The sequence below is a fragment of the Patagioenas fasciata genome, chromosome 19, assembly GCF_037038585.1.
Source record: "Patagioenas fasciata isolate bPatFas1 chromosome 19, bPatFas1.hap1, whole genome shotgun sequence".
NCBI lineage: Eukaryota > Metazoa > Chordata > Aves > Columbiformes > Columbidae > Patagioenas > Patagioenas fasciata.
The window spans coordinates 13,378,888-13,397,673 of NC_092538.1; the positions used below are offsets into that span (position 1 = coordinate 13,378,888).

The following is an 18,786-nucleotide window of genomic DNA, read 5'->3' on the forward strand; positions in this document are numbered from 1 at the left end:
TTTTCACCATCTTCTCCGGAAGAATGCTCAAGCTCTGTTGCGAATAGAAAACCCATTCAATAAGTATTTGAGACTGAGTGTTGGCCAACAGAGTCTGTACAATTAACGTGAACGTATAGCCTGTACCTTTTTACTGTCATTGTGCTTTTGGCTCTGCAGTGTCACTCAGCTGGCGCAGCTGTGTACTTGACCTTTCTTTGCCAAGTACCAGGAGTACCCAGGACACACACTGTTTATTAAAATATTGATATAATTTCAGGTGATGAGGTATGAAAATGTGAATTTCAAGGAAAATGACAATCTGGATCCAGCAACACTAAGTCCATCCAATCCACGAGAAAAATGGCTGCGCAAAAGGACACATGTCAAATTGAGAGTAGGTATAGATCTGAATATATATGTCAGCTATGAAACTTGGGTTTGGCAGCAATTTAAATGGAGTTTGATCTCCCAGAGCATGAGTTTACATGACTGAATATTACTAAAGAGCTGAAAACTGCTAAACTAATCCAGAGGCAAACAAATTAACAGTTAGGGAATAGGATCTATTTATTCTTGCTTTATCTCCACATGTTGGGAGAAAGTATATTTCTTACTTTAAATAACAGAGGGGCCTTGGGTTTCAGCTGAGCAAAGAGGCTCTTCTAGTCTCTTGTATGCTAGATGAATCTGTAACTCATGAAAAAATATTATCATCTTCAGATGCCACTTGAGTTAGAAATGTCAATTAAGATGCATCTGTCTTGCATATAGTCGTGTGAATTTGTGGCCCCGCTTGAAGATAATTGGCATTCCCTGTTATGTTCTCTCTTGCTTGGTCATCTTGAGCACTCTCACTGGAATCCTGGCTCCAGCTGAAACAGGAGCGCAGTTTTGTTAGGTGATCTGAGGTGTGCTGTGATGTGCCTCAGGCACGCTGTCCAGGACTGAGTTCCAGTGTCACCATTCATAGTAACGGAGACAGTAGCCTCATTACAGAAGCAAACACCACCCTTCCCACTGTCTGCTCTTGTTTCAGAATGTGACTGCTAATCACCGAGCTAACGATGTCATTGCAGCAGAAGATGGTCCTCAGGTACTGGTTGGGCGCTTTATGTATGGACCTCTGGACATGGTGGCTTTAACAGGTGAAAAGGTGAGGTCCGAGTAATCAATTTCCCTGTTTTTCTAAAGCAGCTTTTACTAGAAACAGTCATCGAATGTAGCACACGTGTTTCTCAGCTCTCATCCATCTTTACACGATGCTGGCCATCTCCTCTGGTTAATGACAAGTGTGGTGTGCAGTGATTTCTGAACCTGCCAACCTGCTGGAGACAATTAACTTTTTGAGCAAGGAGGAAAGACAATTTTATAGTGGTTGGCAAATCATGAAAACAAAAATATATAACGTCCTATCCAAGTAAGACAACTAGTTAAGGTAACTGGGATTCTAGGGGTGAGGTGGCTGCTGTTTTTCTCAGACATAGAAGAGTAAATATTAGTTTTAGAATTTAAGTAGTAATGTGACATGGATTGGAACTGTCACTCCTAAGGGTGCCTGTAGTAGCCAGGCACTTGCATGTTGTCCCTCCAAGAATCTTGTCTAACTTTACATAAAAGGCTATTTTTCATAATCTCTTGATGTAAAGAGGGAAAAGTGAGACAAAACAGTTAAATGACCACAGTCGGCAGAATGCTGTTCTAGTAGCTTTCACATTGATATTGAAAAAAGAATACATTGATATTCTAATTAAGGGTTCCTGCCAAATTTCTGAGCTCTGTACCGTTGTTTGACACCTGCAGTGCTAAGCTGAGTGCTTTAAACAATGAAGGCAAAAAACTCTTGTATTGTGTGTTAGGAAGCATTTTCTAATTGAGAGGACCCTCTGTGAAGTTTTTACTGAGTTTTGAAGTTCCTTCAAGCTGCCTTGTAAGCTTTTAGTAGCAGCCATAGTTGGAGATACTAATGTGATTTAGGTTGGGCAGGCCTCGTAAATAGGGGATGTGTTCCCTGCTGTCACACCAGATGGCCATTTTCTTGTTTTTGCAGGTTGATATCTTCATAATGACTGAGCCATCTTCGGGTAGGTGGGTGTACTTTGACACAGAGATATCCAACAGCAGTGGACGGATATCCTACAACATACCCACACAGAAGAGACTGAGAGTTGGTGTGTATCCCATCAAAATGGTGGTCAGGTAATAGCTCCAAGCTGGAACTACAGCTGTGGTGGGTGGTTGTGTTCAGGAAGAGAGCAAGATGCTTAAGACTGAAGAAGGCATGGAGGGAGATTTTGTTCAGTTACCTCTTCTTGGTCTTGTCGCTGTGGTGTCAGCTTAGATTTGAAGCAGCCATACTCTGTTTACTGGCCAGTTTGGAGGTGCCCAGGCCAGTGGGTTTATCCCTACTGCAGCACAAATCCTCAGTGCAGTTCTATTTAGGAGCACTTGGTCTTGCAAAATATGGGGACTGGATGACTGTAATTGGTCTTTTTGTGGGAAGATGCATGACCAGGCCTGTTCATTGGAGAAAAGACTGCTGAAGTGTATAGCTTTGTATTTGTCAGACTGATAAGAAGCTTTTAATATTGAAATCAGCAGCAGAGGATGTACTGTCCTGCTCTCAGCCTCCTGTTTAACTATTGATATCAGGGTGATCAAGAAAATTGCCTTAATTTTGTACTCAGGACTGTGCTTGTTTTAAATTGGGAAAAACAACAACACCAAAACCATCACCTGAAAATACCAATTCATTGAAGCAAAATTGGTCTGCTCTCCTAGCACTCCAGCATTTCTTAAAAAAAATCTCCATGCTAAGTAAAACACGAAGAATGAAGATGTGTGAAATAAAATGTGTTGGCCTAGGTAGGAGTGGGCCTGGTGTAGCGGTGCTTTAAAAAAAGTCTTAAGTTTGATAAAAGCCCAGTCTGATTTCATACAGAGTTTTGTTTAATATTGCACTTAAAATTAAAATGCCTCGCCCCTTAGGAAGTAGCTTTATAGCTTCCTTTGAACCCCTACTTGTATTACCAACGGTTTATGTAATGGAGAAAAGCCAATTTGTGTAAGTACGTGCCAATAAAAGCTGCATATCAGTTCTTCCCTTGTAATTTCTAATAATTTTCCAGTAGCTGTAGACTGCTGGGGAAAAACAAACCAACCAACCCAACAAAACAGAACAGCCACACAAAACCAAAACTCAAAACAGAGAACAACGAGGTAGCTAATTTATGTGTGTAGGTATGTGTTTGTGCACATATATAGACATATATATACGTATGTAGACAGCATGTTTGAGTAATAGTTGGAGTACTTCAGGTTGTTTTGAGGTTTTTCTCGTAATTCTTTTGGGCATTTATACACATGTGATTTCTTATTAAAGTCAGGTTCCGAATTTTTCTTTGGAACGCTATTTCCTAAAGCAAGTTTTACTTGCTCCATGTAGGACTGAAATCAGAAGCCCTATGTGACAGTGATTTTTTTGAAGATGTAGATCCAGATAGATGTAATTTGGGGTCTTAACTGGAATGTGGAGAAAATATGTTCTGACATTTTGCTTTTTAAATGTATTTATTGCTTTGACTCTCCAGAGGGGACCAGAGCAGTGCTGCGAGTTACCTGACTGTGCTTCCTCGAGGAATGGAATGCGTTGTCTTCAGCATCGATGGTTCATTTGCAGCAAGTGTTTCAATTATGGGAAGTGACCCCAAAGTCCGAGCTGGGGCTGTTGATGTGGTCAGGTAAGTGAAATTTGTGCACTTAACTTTTTATATCTCTGCCTTTCCTGTTTGAACACTATAAGAAGGAAGAGGGCTGAATAGTTTAGGATTTTTTTACTAAATAAACAATTCTTTAAAGGCCGGGATTCTTTACAGATGTATTTCTATATCTGCTTGGACACAGGTCTGCCTGATTTTCAGGGGAATCTTAGAATACTGTGTTTTACTTTGAAATACATAGTTTAAGTTGCCTAAAGATGAAAGGTTGCTTCTTGGGAATATGGGCTTGAGGCGCGTGCAGTGAATCAATAATGATTCCATGTGTTACTGTGATTAGCAAAAAGTCTATTTTGTGTTTCATTAACTTCAAATAAAGACATACTTCTATTTCAGAAATACCAAGTGCCATGAATGCAAGAGCATCTTTTGGAGGAGGAATTAAAAGGCCTTTTAATCCACTCTTGCAAATCCGTTAATGTCGCACCAAACGGGGAAATAGAGCTCTCACTTTGGAACTTGCACGGGAATGGAGGGATGTCAGTTTTCAAGGGTTTCCACTCCTTAGAGCTAAAATGGCAGGAAATCTCATTAAAGGTTTCAAATGTAGCAGGACTTGATGTGTAGCAAGGTCTATTGTAAATACATTTTAAAATAGCTCTCATATTTTATATAACATACTGTGTAAGAATCTCTCTTGCTTCCCTCTATCTTCCTCAGGATGTGACATTATTACTTGATTTCTCAATAGGAGCAGAGACCTAGGCATGCTGCTTTCCACTTGTTGAAGGATAACGTCTGGCTTCTAACTGGGTCTGTGCTGAGCAAAGAAATGTTGACCTGACCTGTGAGTGTTGTTTCTCTTTCTGCGCCTACATAATTTACCCACTGTTTCTGACAGGCATTGGCAGGACCTGGGATATCTGATTATCTATATTACTGGCCGTCCAGATATGCAAAAACAGCGTGTGGTTTCATGGTTATCTCAACACAACTTCCCACAAGGGATGATCTTCTTCTCAGATGGACTTGTTCATGATCCGCTGCGACAAAAGACCATTTTTCTCCGGAATCTCATGCAAGAGGTACTAGAAACCTGTTTATAGCCTTGAAACATTTTTCCAGAGAATGTCATTCAGTGAAGTTGGAGATCTCACTGCCTTTTGAACAGTGAATCTCACTGGCCATCACAAAGTCTTTTTGCCATTCCTCATTTCTTTCCTCACTTTTTAAAGAGCAAGGAAGGCTGATAAAACATCTGAAGGGGCCTGACAAATAAGTAAATGAACTGCATGTTCTTTCCAGCGTGCATATCTGTAGTTCTTGCTGGCATGCAGACAGATTTAGCTTTCTGTGGTTTACAGAATGAGGTTGTTAACAATGAACTCATCTGCTGCTTCATTGCAAAACAAGTGCCATCCTTGTAGTGCATGGTGTTCAATAGAGCGTTCACTTTGGAAGTAATATTTGTTTCAGTGCCACATCAAAATCTGTGCCGCATATGGTTCCATGAAGGATATTTCTGTGTACAATGTCTTGGCTCTGTCGCCATCCCAGATCTACATAGTTGGACGATCAACAAAGAAGTACCAGGCACAGTGTCAAGTAAGTAACTCTTGCCGCTCAATCAGGAGGTCCTAGGGGGAGCAAGGAGATGCATGCATACTCATACCCACGCACACACACGAGCAGAGATGATGTTTCAGAGAAAGAAGGGCAGTTTTGGTTTCAGATGAGCCATTTGCTGGCAGGGTGAATAGTAAAAAGAATGGAGTGATCATAGGCTGTGTCTGCAAGTGCACGTATTGCATATTGCTGAATAACAAAATGGAGCAGCGAGGGGAGAGGACTATTAGTACCTTGTAGGTATCTAACTGGGGTGCCCAAAATAGGAACTTAATTCCCATAGAGCTCATAGGTTGAGGCAGCAGTAATTTGTCACTCCCTTTCTTTCCTTCCTATTTCAGTTCCTCAGTGAAGGTTATGCAGCCCACTTGGCATCGTTGGAGTTCAGTCTCCATTCACGACCCAAAAAGAACAACTCTCGGATGATCTTGAGAAAAGGCAGCTTTGGCCTCCACTCCCAACCCGAGTTTTTGCGCAAGAGAAACCATCTCCGCAGGACTATGTCTGTGCAGCAGCCTGACCCACCTTCTCTGAACCCCAAGCCAGAGCGTGCCCAGAGCCAGCCCGAATCAGACAAAGATCACGACAGGCATTTGCCCTCCATTGCTTGGGTTCGAGGTGGAGTTCACAAATTTGAATCTGTCCCCTAGGAAGCTTGGGAATATAGATCTTGGGTGCACCTCATTAAACTTGTAGGTATGCCTCAATGATAATTAGGCAGCTTCAAACTAAGAGACGTAGAGGGGAACCTGTACCTTGGAGTCTTCCCTGTTCTGGAATCTGCCTTCTTATACCAACTGGGGAACTTCCAGTCTGTTCCTCTTGACATGTTTATTAGGAGATTTTAAAACAATCTGAAACTATCGCAAGTGCTTCTAAAACATCAAAGCAACATGAAATATCTTTGGCTATTTTTACAACAGATAATAACAAAATGTGCAATAAGAGAAAAAGCTGTAACAGGCTGATTTTACTCAGAAGGATTGAGGTACCAGCTAACTAGCTGCGCCCAAACCAGTATAAACAGTAGGTCCCACAGGTTACAGAGAAAGTTTACACTTTAAACAGTTATATCTGTTTCCACCTGACTTTTGATACAGTGGTACACTTGCAAGGGAAGCAGAAGTGGGAACTACAATAATGGGTGGTCAGGATTTGTACAGCAAGATGCTTTTTGGGTGCCTTAAACCCAAGATTTCCTTTCAGCTTACAGTGTTGGTCAACAGGCCCCAACATGGGCACTCGTGTTTGTGTGAAGTGCTGGACATCACGTAAATGGGAGAACTCCACTTATGAACCAAATCATAAAAATTTCATGTTAGAAATAAACGTGTCTGCCACAGTTTGAAGCAGTTAGTGTTGCTGTATACGAAGTAGTGTGCAAGTGTACTAAGATCACATTGTTTTGTGGAACTTGGTGACTGTGTAAAATGTGTGGACTACTCCAAGTAAGGAGACGGCTCTGACCATCTCAGATCGACAGGCAGATCCTGAGGTGGTAAGCTAAAGGGAGCCTTTTGACTAAGGGATCTGCAAACTTCAGAGCAGTTGCTTTTTTCATTATTCTAACTAGAATCTTTACACTGGAGAAGAAAAAAAATAATGGAATTCCTGTGGGTAGATTGTTTTCCTTCTTGTGGTTTATAGCAACTACTCTTTAGGACGATCTGTAGTAGTCAAAATTACAGCATTTGAGCTTCAAAGAATGGGCATACCAAATTACAGGTGCCAAATAGACGTTTTCCTACTGATTTAAATTTCTCTCTGATCTCTTAGTGAGCTCATTAGAAGTAAAATATGTGAAATCTTCCCCAGGTGGTAATATTTCTGAAGTGTTTTAGTTAGTTTAACATAGTAGCAGTTTGCTCATGTACATACTTCTGCGCTAAATTCACCCAGAGAACTTCTGTGACTGAACTGGAGCATGTTTTAAAACCTGCAATGGAATTACAAGTGCACATAAAACCCCCTTTTCTTTAAAAGTTAAAACCAGACTGTTGACACTTAGAAAGATTTAAGTCAAAAGGAGATTTCTTTTTCAGGTTGATTTGTTTGTTTCTAATTTCAGGAGTCGGGGCAGACAGGGTGTTGTGCCCACCCCCAGCCCCTAACGCTCAGGTTTGCCTGGCCTGTAGCTGTATCAGAAAGGCTTTCAACGAGCCCGGTTAATGATTTTGAAAGTTGACATGTAGAGCAAACAGGAAGTGCAATGAAAAACTATTAAGACAGTGCAGGAGTAAACCTAGGTCTATACTCTCCATTTACCCAAAAGTTTCAGTGTGCTTTTCGAACAGCATAGTAATGTGACTTTTGCCTTAAAAGGCAGCAAAGTAGCTTATAGATGGAGATATTTGATTTTTTTAGACATTACGTGTCTAAAAATTGTCAGTTATGTATTTCAGACTACCTGAAAGATCTCTGGTACATCAGTAATTTGTTTTTTATAATGCTTCCTTTGAGGGAAGGGGTAATCTTTGCTGAAGAGTTAGGAAACATATTAAATGTTTGGTTGCTCACACTAATTGGGAGCAGGTAACAACAGCATTACAGGGGACTGGGTTTCTATGGTCCGTTGCCAAGTCAGGCAGCTACAAAAGCTAAATGAAAGGTATCCACAAACTACATTGAGACAGTCTTCATGTTTACAAATTCTTTCCCAGTAAGATTGTACCTAGTTCTTTAACCTACACCTGGAGGAATGATTCTGTGTTCTGTCTTGGCTTACTGTGTGTATTAATTCTAATCATGTAGTCTGTTTCCTCTCCTGTCCTCTGCAGCCAGGAGCGGATTGCACAGGTACATCAGACTCCTCCCTCCAGTCAGTTCCTGCTTGGTAGTTTTAAACAGATGAGGGAATCCAAGGCGTCTGAGGAAGGCACTGATTAGGCAAATTTTAAATTTGCTGAGGGGACCTAAAAGCAACGTTGATTGCAAAGTTCTTTTTAAGCACTGGGTGTTGTGTAGCATGTCTCCTGACAGTAAATACTGTTCCTGCTGCAAAGTTCAAAGCTCATGTTGCTTTAGCCATCTATCTCTATCATTCAAGAGACTCCAAAATCTGCTTTTTAAGTTGCTGTAGTAGAAAGGCCTACTGTCTTTCAAAAGGGGCATCCTGTGTGTAATTCTGTGACTGTACTAAAGGAACTAGCATCTGAGCACAAGGTCAGAGAAGTCACCTAGGTTGTTAAGGTCTGTCTTTTACTCTTGCAGACACAATCTCATTTATTAATATCTGGGTCACCTTTACAGTAGTCACTGTGCTGGCTTCTCTTAAGAATATCATGAGCTAATAGTAGTAAAACAAACGCTAGTGTGTGTGCATGATTTAGAGTGGTAGCAATTGCAGAGTTTCTACACATGGTATTGAAATCAAGCTGGAAGTATTCTCCCTATGTTTCCTGTCATATATGAGGGCTCATATGGCCTTTGCAGAATTCCAACACTACTTATTGCTCAGGGACAGAATGGTTTATCTCCTGACCACATGCCTCCAGCTGAGCGCTTTGGCAAACAGTGATACAGGCATCAGCTTGGAGGGTAAGGCTTCATCTTAATCAGGAGCTGATCTTCTGAAACATCAGGTGGCAGATGCGTTTGTTTTGCAAGCACTAGCCAGTTGCCACTAAAACGGTGAACAACAACAACAACAGCTTCGGTTGGAGCTGAGAGTATGTACAAGTGTGATTTTTAGCCATCTCTAACTAGGCTGGCAGTTGAACAAACGCTCTTGAGGCAATGGCTGGGAACCTTATACATGTTGAACTAGTAGCTTTTTTTTTTTCCTCAGGTGGTCCCTGAGGTTTCCTCCATGAAACACTCATTTTAGAGCATAATTTTTTCAATCGTATTTTCTCTTTAAACACTTCCTTCCAGTCCGAATTTTAGTTACACACTTTGTCCACATGAAACTGCATGCAGTGGTTCATGGGTATTCAGTTTGCAATTGGATTTCGGTTTTAATTGTGCTTTCACAGAAGGATTATCAATCCTGCTAAGCGCAGGACATTTGCTAAGGATAAGATTGGTCCTACAAGTGTTCTTACTCTCTGATTGCAAGTCTTCATTGCTGCAGTTTCTTTGCAGTCAGCATTTACTTAAACTTTATAGGCTATGGAAGCGTTAAAGATACACAAAGGGAAAGGGTCAGGGAAGTCAGGTGGGAACGGTGGGTGCAGGTTGGACTGATCACTGGTTTCAGCACCTTTAGTGCCTCCTGTTACAGAAAAGCACATTCTTTTACCTGCTAAGTGGAGGGAGCATAAGTGAAACTGTAGAACACAAACTTGTCATTCCCGTGGGTGCTGGGGCAGCAGTACAGGTCAGCGCAAAGTAGGCCACAGCTGGAAGCGTTCACTTCTTTGCCCTGTTGATATGGATCCAGTTTTAAATTATGTAAAAAAATTGCTACGACTAATAGCAGTGGTAGACTTATCCGAGATATTTTTAAAACATACCTTCACAACGGTGGTGTTTTGGTGTTGTGTGTATGCGTGTGCGTATACTGGAAGACACCTTAAGTGAAGTTTTGGTTCTGTTGTCACAGCAAATTTGTAACCAGTATACATTTTAAGAAACAAGCAAACAAAACACAACACCACAAATAAAACCCAAACCAAACACTAACCACACAGCACTGGTTGTATTCAGCTTTGTCGTCTAGTTAAGTAAGTTTGAAAAAAGGTATCATTGTATAAAGAGTGCAGAATATTCCATAGACCTGAATAGTGATGTTGATCCAAATCTGCTTCTTTTGAATAACTTTTTTAAAGTGTTTGCATACACTAGTGCTCTTGGAACAGATTCTTGCTTGACCAAAGTACACCTGTTTAGTTTTGTGGCATGGTTTATATCTATTCAGCATAAAATTTTGTTAGGTGTAAAAATGACATGGTATTGGTAATTGTTCTTGTTTATTGGGGTTCATGAGAACTGCCATTTTGATTTATTTCCATGAGAACGGAGTATAAATTCTTACAGATTACTTCACCTGTTCCTTTAGTACTTAGGGAAGTCACTTCTAAACAGAGTTAAAACTTTAACTGGTTATGTAGAAGTGGAACTATCAGTAAACTGGTGGAAAAAAAAATGACCATATCTTAATCTACTATTAAAGTAAGCAGAACAATGACACTTTATCTGGGAGCTCCACCATTCTGCAAAATAGCCTTTGTTTGCCATTATTAGTGAACAAGTTGTCCCACTGATACATTGCAGTCTTTTGTCCAGGGCACTACTAATGTGTGTGTTTAAGCAAATCCCCAATACTTAGATATATAGTATCATCATGTACTTCATGTAATAGACTCGGAAGATAAAACAGGAGTTTTTTCCTTCTTTCCTTATTGTTTCCTGTCTCAAATTTGCTAAAAACTTTGTTTATAAGCATTTTTATAATACCCAAAATCAATAGGTATTTTCGGGTTCTAAAGTCCATAAGTGCAACAATTGTTACTGAACAAATAGGATTTTGCACCAGGTTTTTTTTCCCCCCTCTTGCATCTAAGCCACAGAAAGGTGAGTACATCATAACCATACTAGATGATTGGAGTATGGGCACCTTTTTAATAAGCTCATTAGCTTAATAATGGAGAGAAGAGATCGTACGCTGCAATGTCATCATTTTTCTGGTTTGAGCTAAAAATGTGGGATCGGAACTCAAGACTGCTGCATTGAATTGTTCATTTCAGGCATGCAGGGCAGAAAGTAGCACTTTCCATCCTCATCTGGAGCTGGTACAGGATAGAATTCCCATAAACACACCACTTACAACTTACTTCCTCAGCTTCTCTAAGAGCAGTGATTCCTCATGATCCGTGTTCATAGCTTCAGCAGAAATTGTGGGGTTAACAAGGTAATCTGACTTCATGATGTTTAATCACTCAAGTGTAAATACAGGTTCCTAAATTCAGTCCCCCTTAAAAAACTGAGGTAATAACACGTTTTTTTTCTGGATGAAAAGAGCTCTTTTTTTCAGAAATAAGAAATGGCCTGGAGCAGCTTAGAATCCTGTGCCATGGACTCTGGAATTGAAGTCAGGTGTCGGTATTTCCTCTCTCCCTCATTTTAGTTCAAGCCCAAGGTAAGGGGATTACAGTTTACCATCTACTTGTATTTCTCTCAATAAGATGCCTTTGAAAGTGGATATAATTGTGGTGGGTGGGGGAATGTGAAACAAATTTGCCAGTTCATTTCTAATTTGTAAGGATGTACAGAACTCATAGGGGGGGAAGAGAGAGAGAGAGGCAGGTTGACTGTGACTTGCCGGGAGATGATAACACCAGAGATAACAACATGCACACCATTTACAGACTGCGAGCTTTAAATACGGAGTTGTTCCGGGAGGGCTGGTGCAGGGCCCAGAATGGCAGTCCTTTCACAGAACCCCAAGCCTTCTGCATAACTTATTTTTCTATTTGTGGGGAAGGGAAGGGGCCAGTCCACTTACAGCTGAATTAATACAAGGAAACTTGAAATTATACATGTTCTTTCAGTCTATAGTTTTATGAAGTGCATACTTTTAAATATTGTTTGTCAGTGAGAAGGTTCTATCTGGTGACAAATGTTTATATTTCTTATGGCTGCCTTGTAAAGATTCAAAAATGTACAATAATGAATTTCTTAATATGAAATAAGGAGTAAGATTTCTACAACTGGTATAGATTTTGATGTGAGATGGTTTTTAAAGTCTTATAACAGATTAGTCACTTAAATAAAACCTTCCTTGCCTTTAAACAAACAGTGTTACTGATTTTTTCCTACCCGTGATGCAGGAAGTACTGGACCGTCATTGTGTATGTCCTGGTAGGCAGTCCAGCACTATACACAGAGGCTGTTTAGTGCATCTGGCTGTCTGGAATAAAATTGGATTGGAGGTTGACTGTTCCCGGAACTCCAACCCCCCTTCCTTTTGAGAAGGCAGAGAAGAAAACACTTCAGTAATGAGCCCCCAGCTTTGTGGAAGTGGTTTCAGTTCGTGCAGAGAATAACTTCAAGCTGCTGTTCCATGTAGAAAGGTGTTTTAAAAAATAAATGCAAAACCACGGCACAGAAAGCACACACGAAGGCCGAATCAAGAAGAAACACAAGCTCAGGCTGTGGGTCGTCGAAAGCCTGCAGTGAGGGCTTTTCCTGTTTCCAGGCACCATTCGCTATTCCAATAGTTTGAAACAGTCTAGTTTGACATGAAGAAAGAAAAACCAGGAGAAGTTTAAAGTCAATACTTGCCCGTAAATCAGAACTGAACATGACTGCTTCCCATATTCCTACTGAATACCATTAAAAATTCAGTGGTTCCAGTTTTACTGAATTACGTTTGCATCTGACAAACTCTCAGGCAGAGCAGAGTTTACCGAATGAGTTTTGTGTTGGAAGGTTCGTGTCAGCGGGTGCAGTGACACCTGTGAGAGCCCCGCAGCGCCGCTCAGCTGGAGAGACCAAGCTGTGTTAAACCAAACCACCCGCCAAAAAAGGCTTCTCAAGTGAACATCACTTTTAAATAAAAGTAATTGGAAGCAACATACAGGTATCAAATGCTATCAAATTCATCAAATAAAATACCTCTGCTGTGGTGCAGTAGTTGGACGAGGTTACATTCATTGCAGTCACTAACTTTTGTGCCTAACTAAAAGGAAGGAGCTGCGGAAGGGGCGCTGGGGGCGCTCCGGGCCGGGTCGCAGAAAATGAATTTCCCGCCATGCGCGCAGAACAAAATGGCGGCCGGAAGCTTCGTTCCCGACGCTTGGAGCTTCCGGCATGCCGCGCGGAACATGACGAGCCGGAAGTCAGGCGCCGGAAGACCACGCCCATAGTGTTCCGCGCCCTCCAGGCGCGGGAGCCGCTTCCCGAGATTTCCCGAGCCGCCTCGCCTGCGCCGCTACCGTGAGCCCCCGGGACTCCCCGCGACTCTCCGCTTCGGCACGGCCCCGGGCCGTGTCCGGCTGACCCAAGGTTACTGCGGCTCCTCAGTAAGCTCCCCCCGCCGGCCCCGCATCGTTTCCGTGCGCCTTCCGCCCCGATTCCGGCCAGGGTCGCGCACCGCGCTGCTGCGGGCCCGGTACCGCGGCCTGCCCGGCACTCCACGCTCGTTGTGTGCCGGGACCTGCACCTTTTTTGCCAAGTTGCCCGGGACGTTCTTGTCTACCCCGCCCTGAACTGGGCGAAACCCGCTGCCCAAGCACAAACCTGCGCTGGTGCCGCCCGGCCCACGGCTGCAGTCGCAGCGCTGGTCCCAGCCGGGCAAGACCCTGGCGCACGACTGACCCCGGGGGCACCGCACCCGACATCTCCGCCCGCAGCGCGGCCCAGTCCGCCGGCCCTGGTCCAGAACTGCCTGAGGCGTCCCCTGAGCCCCATCGGGGTCAGCCCAGGCAGCTCAGGTGTGCCCCAGCTCCTGAAAGCAACATGCCGAAAGCCAAATAGATGTGGATTGTGCAAGGAGAAGTAGTATGAAGAGGACAAGAGAACTTTACAGCGCAACAAGAGGAAAAGAGAAACACCAGAGGGTGACACAGAAATGGATGGCTCTGGTAGCACAGAGAGGCAAGAGGATGGCCTGGTAGTTGGCAAAAAGGAAATCAGAAAATGCCGCAGTACAATAAAAAGCACCTGGAAAAGTCCGAGACAGAAAAGAAGGCTAAACAGAAAACTTTGTTGCACCTTGCATGACAATTGGCAGGGCTTGGTACGCACCAGTGTATGCAGTGGGGCTGCCAGGAAGTCATCTGTTGTCTGGAAATTTCACCCCTGCCACTGAAGGCTCCAGCCCTTGGGCCAGACACGCCAGGAATGTCTCAGGGTGCTGAAGGATAATCCAGGAGTGGTTTTCAGGACCTTGCGCAGCATTGGAAGGGACCGTGGCTGCCCCCAGAATGATGCAAACAGTTCCTAACAGTCGAATGTCTATGGCAATTCAAGAGAAATTCTCTGTAGCCCTGTGAACAGCACAAGGGTTGAGCTGGAACCTTGAAATGGTCCAAGGGCCCTTAGGACTGGTCTGCATCTCCTGTGGCACGATGTGCAACATCCTCTCTGGAGTTCTGTGTTGAAACACTCTTTTACTGATTGCAGAGGGCTGTGGATTTGAGTGGCCCCCACAGGAAGCTGCTGCTGGGCACAACCTCAGTGGCACACCAGAGAACCACGCCTGCAGGAGCTGCGCTTGTGCGTGATGACATGGTGTGTCTGTCGGCGACTGTGGGTGTTGAGGCCAGGGGACACGGGGTGCGGCCCCAGAGGGTGGTGGTAACGCTGGGCACCGTGTGAGTCCAGCCCCACAGAATGGAGGCAGGCGGGCCACGTCTTGTTCGCTCAGGCACACCGCGGTGATGTCTTCAGAGTGCCTTTGGGGAGGCATCCTTGCTGAGGGCCGTTTGTGCCATCTGAGAAGGGCCCAATGAGATCTAGTGCTTGCAAGCAGAAATGAAGCACATTCAGACTGTACAAACAAATTTGTTTGTTTTTTCCTCTGTGGGACGAATCAACTGTTGGAACAACTTTTCCAATGAGATACTGGATTTGTTAGTGCTTGGAGCTTTGTGATCAAGATTATATATCTGTATAAAATCAAGAGTGCTGTATTTTGGGATGGTGAGGCAGTTTGGTTACTCTGTGTTTTGTCTTAAGCTTAGTTAGCTGAATGTACTGAAGGGCAGTAGGAGTTTACATCTTTCTAGTATGGCTGACGTGCCTGCTCTACTTAGTTGCGTGGGCAAGGGACCTTTCCCACAGAGGCTTTTCTGCATTGTGTATTTACTTGGCCAGTCTCCTCTCTGGAGAGAAAGCAGGGCTTCTTGACTGTTAATAACTTTCATTTGGACCTAATTATTGCCTTTCTTAGGAAAATTGTGACATGTTCGAAGGCTGAGCTTACCCTTGGAAACACAGCGTGACTGATGAGACAATCTGTGGAGCTTATGCCATCTCCAGAGAGGATTCAGTGACAATTCCTTGGGATGTAGGAAGACAGCTGGTGACAGCTAGCGAGTTTATTCTTTTAGCGTTGTGGCTGTCAATGCTGCTCTTTGTCCCTTAGTTCTATTTCCCTGTATGTCAGTGCTGCAGCTGTGCTGCTGGAGTGCAGAGGATGCATTAACTTGCTTGCTTTTTAAGAGTCTTATAGATCCAGATCACATTAATGTGTCTACTTGGCAGAGGCAAGAGGCAAGTTTGTTTGGGTTTTTTTTGTTATGTTTTGTTTCCCCCCTCCCCCCCCAATTTGGTAATTTGATTGATGAGAGGTAATTCTACAGCTCCATTTTCACTCCTGCTGAAGTGATAGTTTCATGCTTAGCAGGGAAAGCTGCAAGTGAATGAATACACATTTTGTTCAGCTGTCAGTGTCCAGTGTCACAAAAGCCTCAGCTTTTGAATACCAGCCATTGGTTGGAGAACCAAACTCTGTACGTGCCCAGCCAGGTAACTTAAGGCACAGTTGTGGGTAAGCAGTGGCCATGGCATGTTCTTTTTCTGTCTATACAAATGCACCCACCCACTACCCCCAAAATAACTTCCCATTTAGTTTGGTCTGCCAGTTAACCAGCCAGCATTCTAGCAGCTGGCCAAAGACCATCTGGACACCAATTGCCTCTCTGCATTTTAGATCATAAGTTTTGAAGTGTCTAATATTGTGGTACTGTGACGGAACCACTGATGTGGGAGCTCTCTGAGTTACTTGATTAGGAGCTTCAGATCATTCCTTCCGTTATGCTTAATGCAAATATGCAGGGTCTGGGTTCTGTCTTTGGTAGAAGACTTTCCCAATCTTTCAGACATTGTATTGTAAGCATTACATGGCTGCCCCTGGTAAATGTCCGACTCTGTTGCCGTTTGCTGGTGCAGTGGGTGATTTAGTGAATGTTAGCCGTGTCACCTATGTCACACAGACGGAAATGCCACAGTAGCTAGGGCTAAATTCTGTTGAAGGAAGAGAGCTGTTTGCTTTTGGGACTGTGTCACATTTTTACAAGTTTGCATAGGCTGTGAGCATGTTTTAACACTCGCAATCTCCCTCCAGGAGGAGACATAATAAAATCACTTCACTGTAGAACAAGAAGGAGGGAGACAGATCATAGCAAGCTGGGAGGGATAACAAGCCAGAAAAACAAGCAAAGCATTTGGGAAGGAGAGAACCCCCGTCAGGAAAAGAGACAAGTCAACACACTGGTCAGGCTGCTCTCCAAACGGTGGGAATTTTATGTGGGACACAGGAATGTGTTGAAGGTTTTGTGAAGGATGTTTGAGGAACTGATCAGCCAGCATTATCAGACAGGAAAGCCACTGTCACCACTGATAAATAGTCAAAGAGCCCTGAAGAATTCCGTAATGGAAGCTGGAGTAGTTCATGAAGTGTTTGGGGAATGCGGAGTGAGATAGTGGGGTGTCTAGCAGTAGATTACACCCGAGGTATGAGCAAGGACAGCATGCTGCTGGTCTTTTTACATTCCTGAAACTCTCCAGATACTTGGCAAAGGTGTTTTTTAGAATGGAAATAAAACCAGACTACAGTTAGCTGATTTGGGAACTAAGCACTAGCCATTTTAGCTGGAGTTTTACATGTCTTTTGCTAAGTCCCCAGAGGGAGCTCCCCAGCCATGGGTGCATGCAGCGGTGTCTAAGCCAGACGGGGTGTCAGCCATGGAGCTGTCTCCTTCCTGTAGTGTTGGGCAACCCTGCTCCTTTCAAATGCCAAACCGAAAGGTCAGTTACTACATTAGCAAGTTTTTATCCTCCCTCCCAGCAATTTGCTTGTGAGACCCTTGGCCTGGGTGGCTCTCGCAGCAGACCAGAGCCCTGTAAGACTCACAGCTCCTTCTCCGTTTTGCCCACTTGTGCCCTGGTCTTGGAATTTCCAGTGGTGTCAGCTCTGGCCCCCAGACTGTGTAACCTGAGTGCTGTGGAAAGTAATGGCTAATAATAAGTCACATTGTAAGATGCTGTGCATGATGAAGCAGGTGCTGAGGAGGAGATGTGATTAAGGACCTGGCGTTGGTGAAGTGACTGGAGATTTTTTCCGCTTCTTCTGTAACAGAGCGCTTTGAGACAGGTGCTGACAAAAAATGTCCCATCGCTGAGGCCTTCCTCTCAGCTGGCAGTCCTGTGCCAGCTGGAGCTGGGCCAGAGTATTAGGTTGCCTTCTGCCATGAAAAGCTAGAACTCTGATCTGGAAAGAATTGGAACTGCCCATGGAACTGTCAGACACACGATCGGATAGCAATTTGCTGAGGAGAGGATGGCCGGGCCTCGGTGTTATCTGAGATGAGTATTGAGAAAACAAAGTTTGCAGCCATGGCAGCAACTGCTGTATCTTAAATGTTACCCTTTACACAGCTTGGCACCCTCAAGTGTAACAGAGACTGTTAGTCCTTCTTGTGGGTGAGCAGGGCCAAAGGAGATGAAAGACCTTGCACAAATTGGGAAATGGCTGCTCCTTTTGCTGCCTGTGGATATCTGCGATTGCATGTGGGTGCGCTCTGTTACTTTCTGCCATCATCATTTCAGTGTTACGATAATTCCTGGTGCCAAGCAAGGATGACGCAGAAAAGTTGCCTGTCAGTTATGTTAAACAACTGATGACTCGTGGCTAGTAGCCCACACAAAGTGATCGGTATCTTCAGCTGTTTTCAAATAAGTACTAGGTTTTTATGATTATTCTATGGTTGCTGAGTCTGCGGACAACAAAAGAATTTGTTTTTCTTGGCTCTGCTAGACCCTGCTGAAAGTGGGTTGAAAATTTTCTTCCAAAACATCTGTTCTCAGAAGACTGAACTTTCAACTAGATTAATATTATATGGAAAAGCACAAGCTTTCCGTAGTAATTTAAAAATATTCTAAACATTGATATCTTTACCATGGATGGAGGAATATTTTCTAGGCATGCTCGTAAATGTGTGTGAGTTTTGCATGTGAATGCAGTGTTCCCGAGAGAAAGAGGCAATGAGGGAGTAACATGGTAAATGTTGTATGGTACCAAAGAGTTGTAGCTACCTGATAAAAAGGCTAGATATATATAGGCTCAGTCTGGTGTAAATTTGCTTAAAATACTTCCAGATTTCCTTTTCCTGAGGGGCTTTATACCCGAGTTAGTGTTTTGCGCTGCAGCAGGCGATACAGAGTAAACCCAAGAGCATTCCCTATAGTGGCTCTGTCTAATTTGACAGAAACGTGGATCTCACGCCCACGTGCACACACATCAGATCTGCTGGATGATTTGGCAGCTTAGTATTAATGCCCAGCGAATTGCAGCCCACGGGGCAGAAACTCATGAGGGTGAGTATGGTGGGTGCGTATGCAAGTTTGTGTGCGTGAAGGGACGTACGAGCGCTCAGCATGTTTCTGCGTTTCTGTCTCGCTCGTCCCAGAGGCTGTTCTCCTCTCCCCCTGCCTCTGCTCCCCGGGAAGAGATGAGCTGTGCTTACTTTGGCATCATCTCCAGGCAACCCGGGGAAGTCTAGATAGCCCACCCCTCCTT

At 43.6% G+C, this 18,786-nt stretch overlaps 1 protein-coding gene and 1 long non-coding RNA gene across 10 annotated transcripts in view; one reads left to right on the forward strand and one right to left on the reverse strand.

The window, feature by feature from the left end:
• The window catches only part of PITPNM3 (PITPNM family member 3), a 55,781-nt gene extending 37,612 nt beyond the window's left edge, over positions 1-18,169 (forward strand). For all 8 annotated transcript variants that reach the window (XM_071817171.1, XM_071817172.1, XM_071817176.1 and 5 more), the window contains 7 exons: positions 260-376; positions 1,019-1,135; positions 2,030-2,178; positions 3,570-3,719; positions 4,597-4,780; positions 5,172-5,300; positions 5,663-18,169. In XM_071817171.1, coding sequence (XP_071673272.1) covers positions 260-376; positions 1,019-1,135; positions 2,030-2,178; positions 3,570-3,719; positions 4,597-4,780; positions 5,172-5,300; positions 5,663-5,971 — 1,155 coding nt within the window. In that variant the 3' untranslated portion in view covers positions 5,972-18,169. The remainder of the gene's footprint in view (positions 1-259; positions 377-1,018; positions 1,136-2,029; positions 2,179-3,569; positions 3,720-4,596; positions 4,781-5,171; positions 5,301-5,662) is intronic.
• On the reverse strand, positions 370-13,017 carry LOC136109912 (uncharacterized). 2 transcript variants are annotated; one of them, XR_010652555.2, is made up of 4 exons: positions 12,879-13,017; positions 12,081-12,492; positions 9,562-9,684; positions 370-1,304 (listed from the first exon to the last, which is right to left on the reverse strand). It is a non-coding gene; the product is annotated as an uncharacterized lncRNA (long non-coding RNA). The 2 variants fall into 2 exon arrangements; XR_011741985.1 differs by having other exon boundaries at positions 370-1,307.
• Positions 18,170-18,786: the final 617 nt, after the last annotated feature.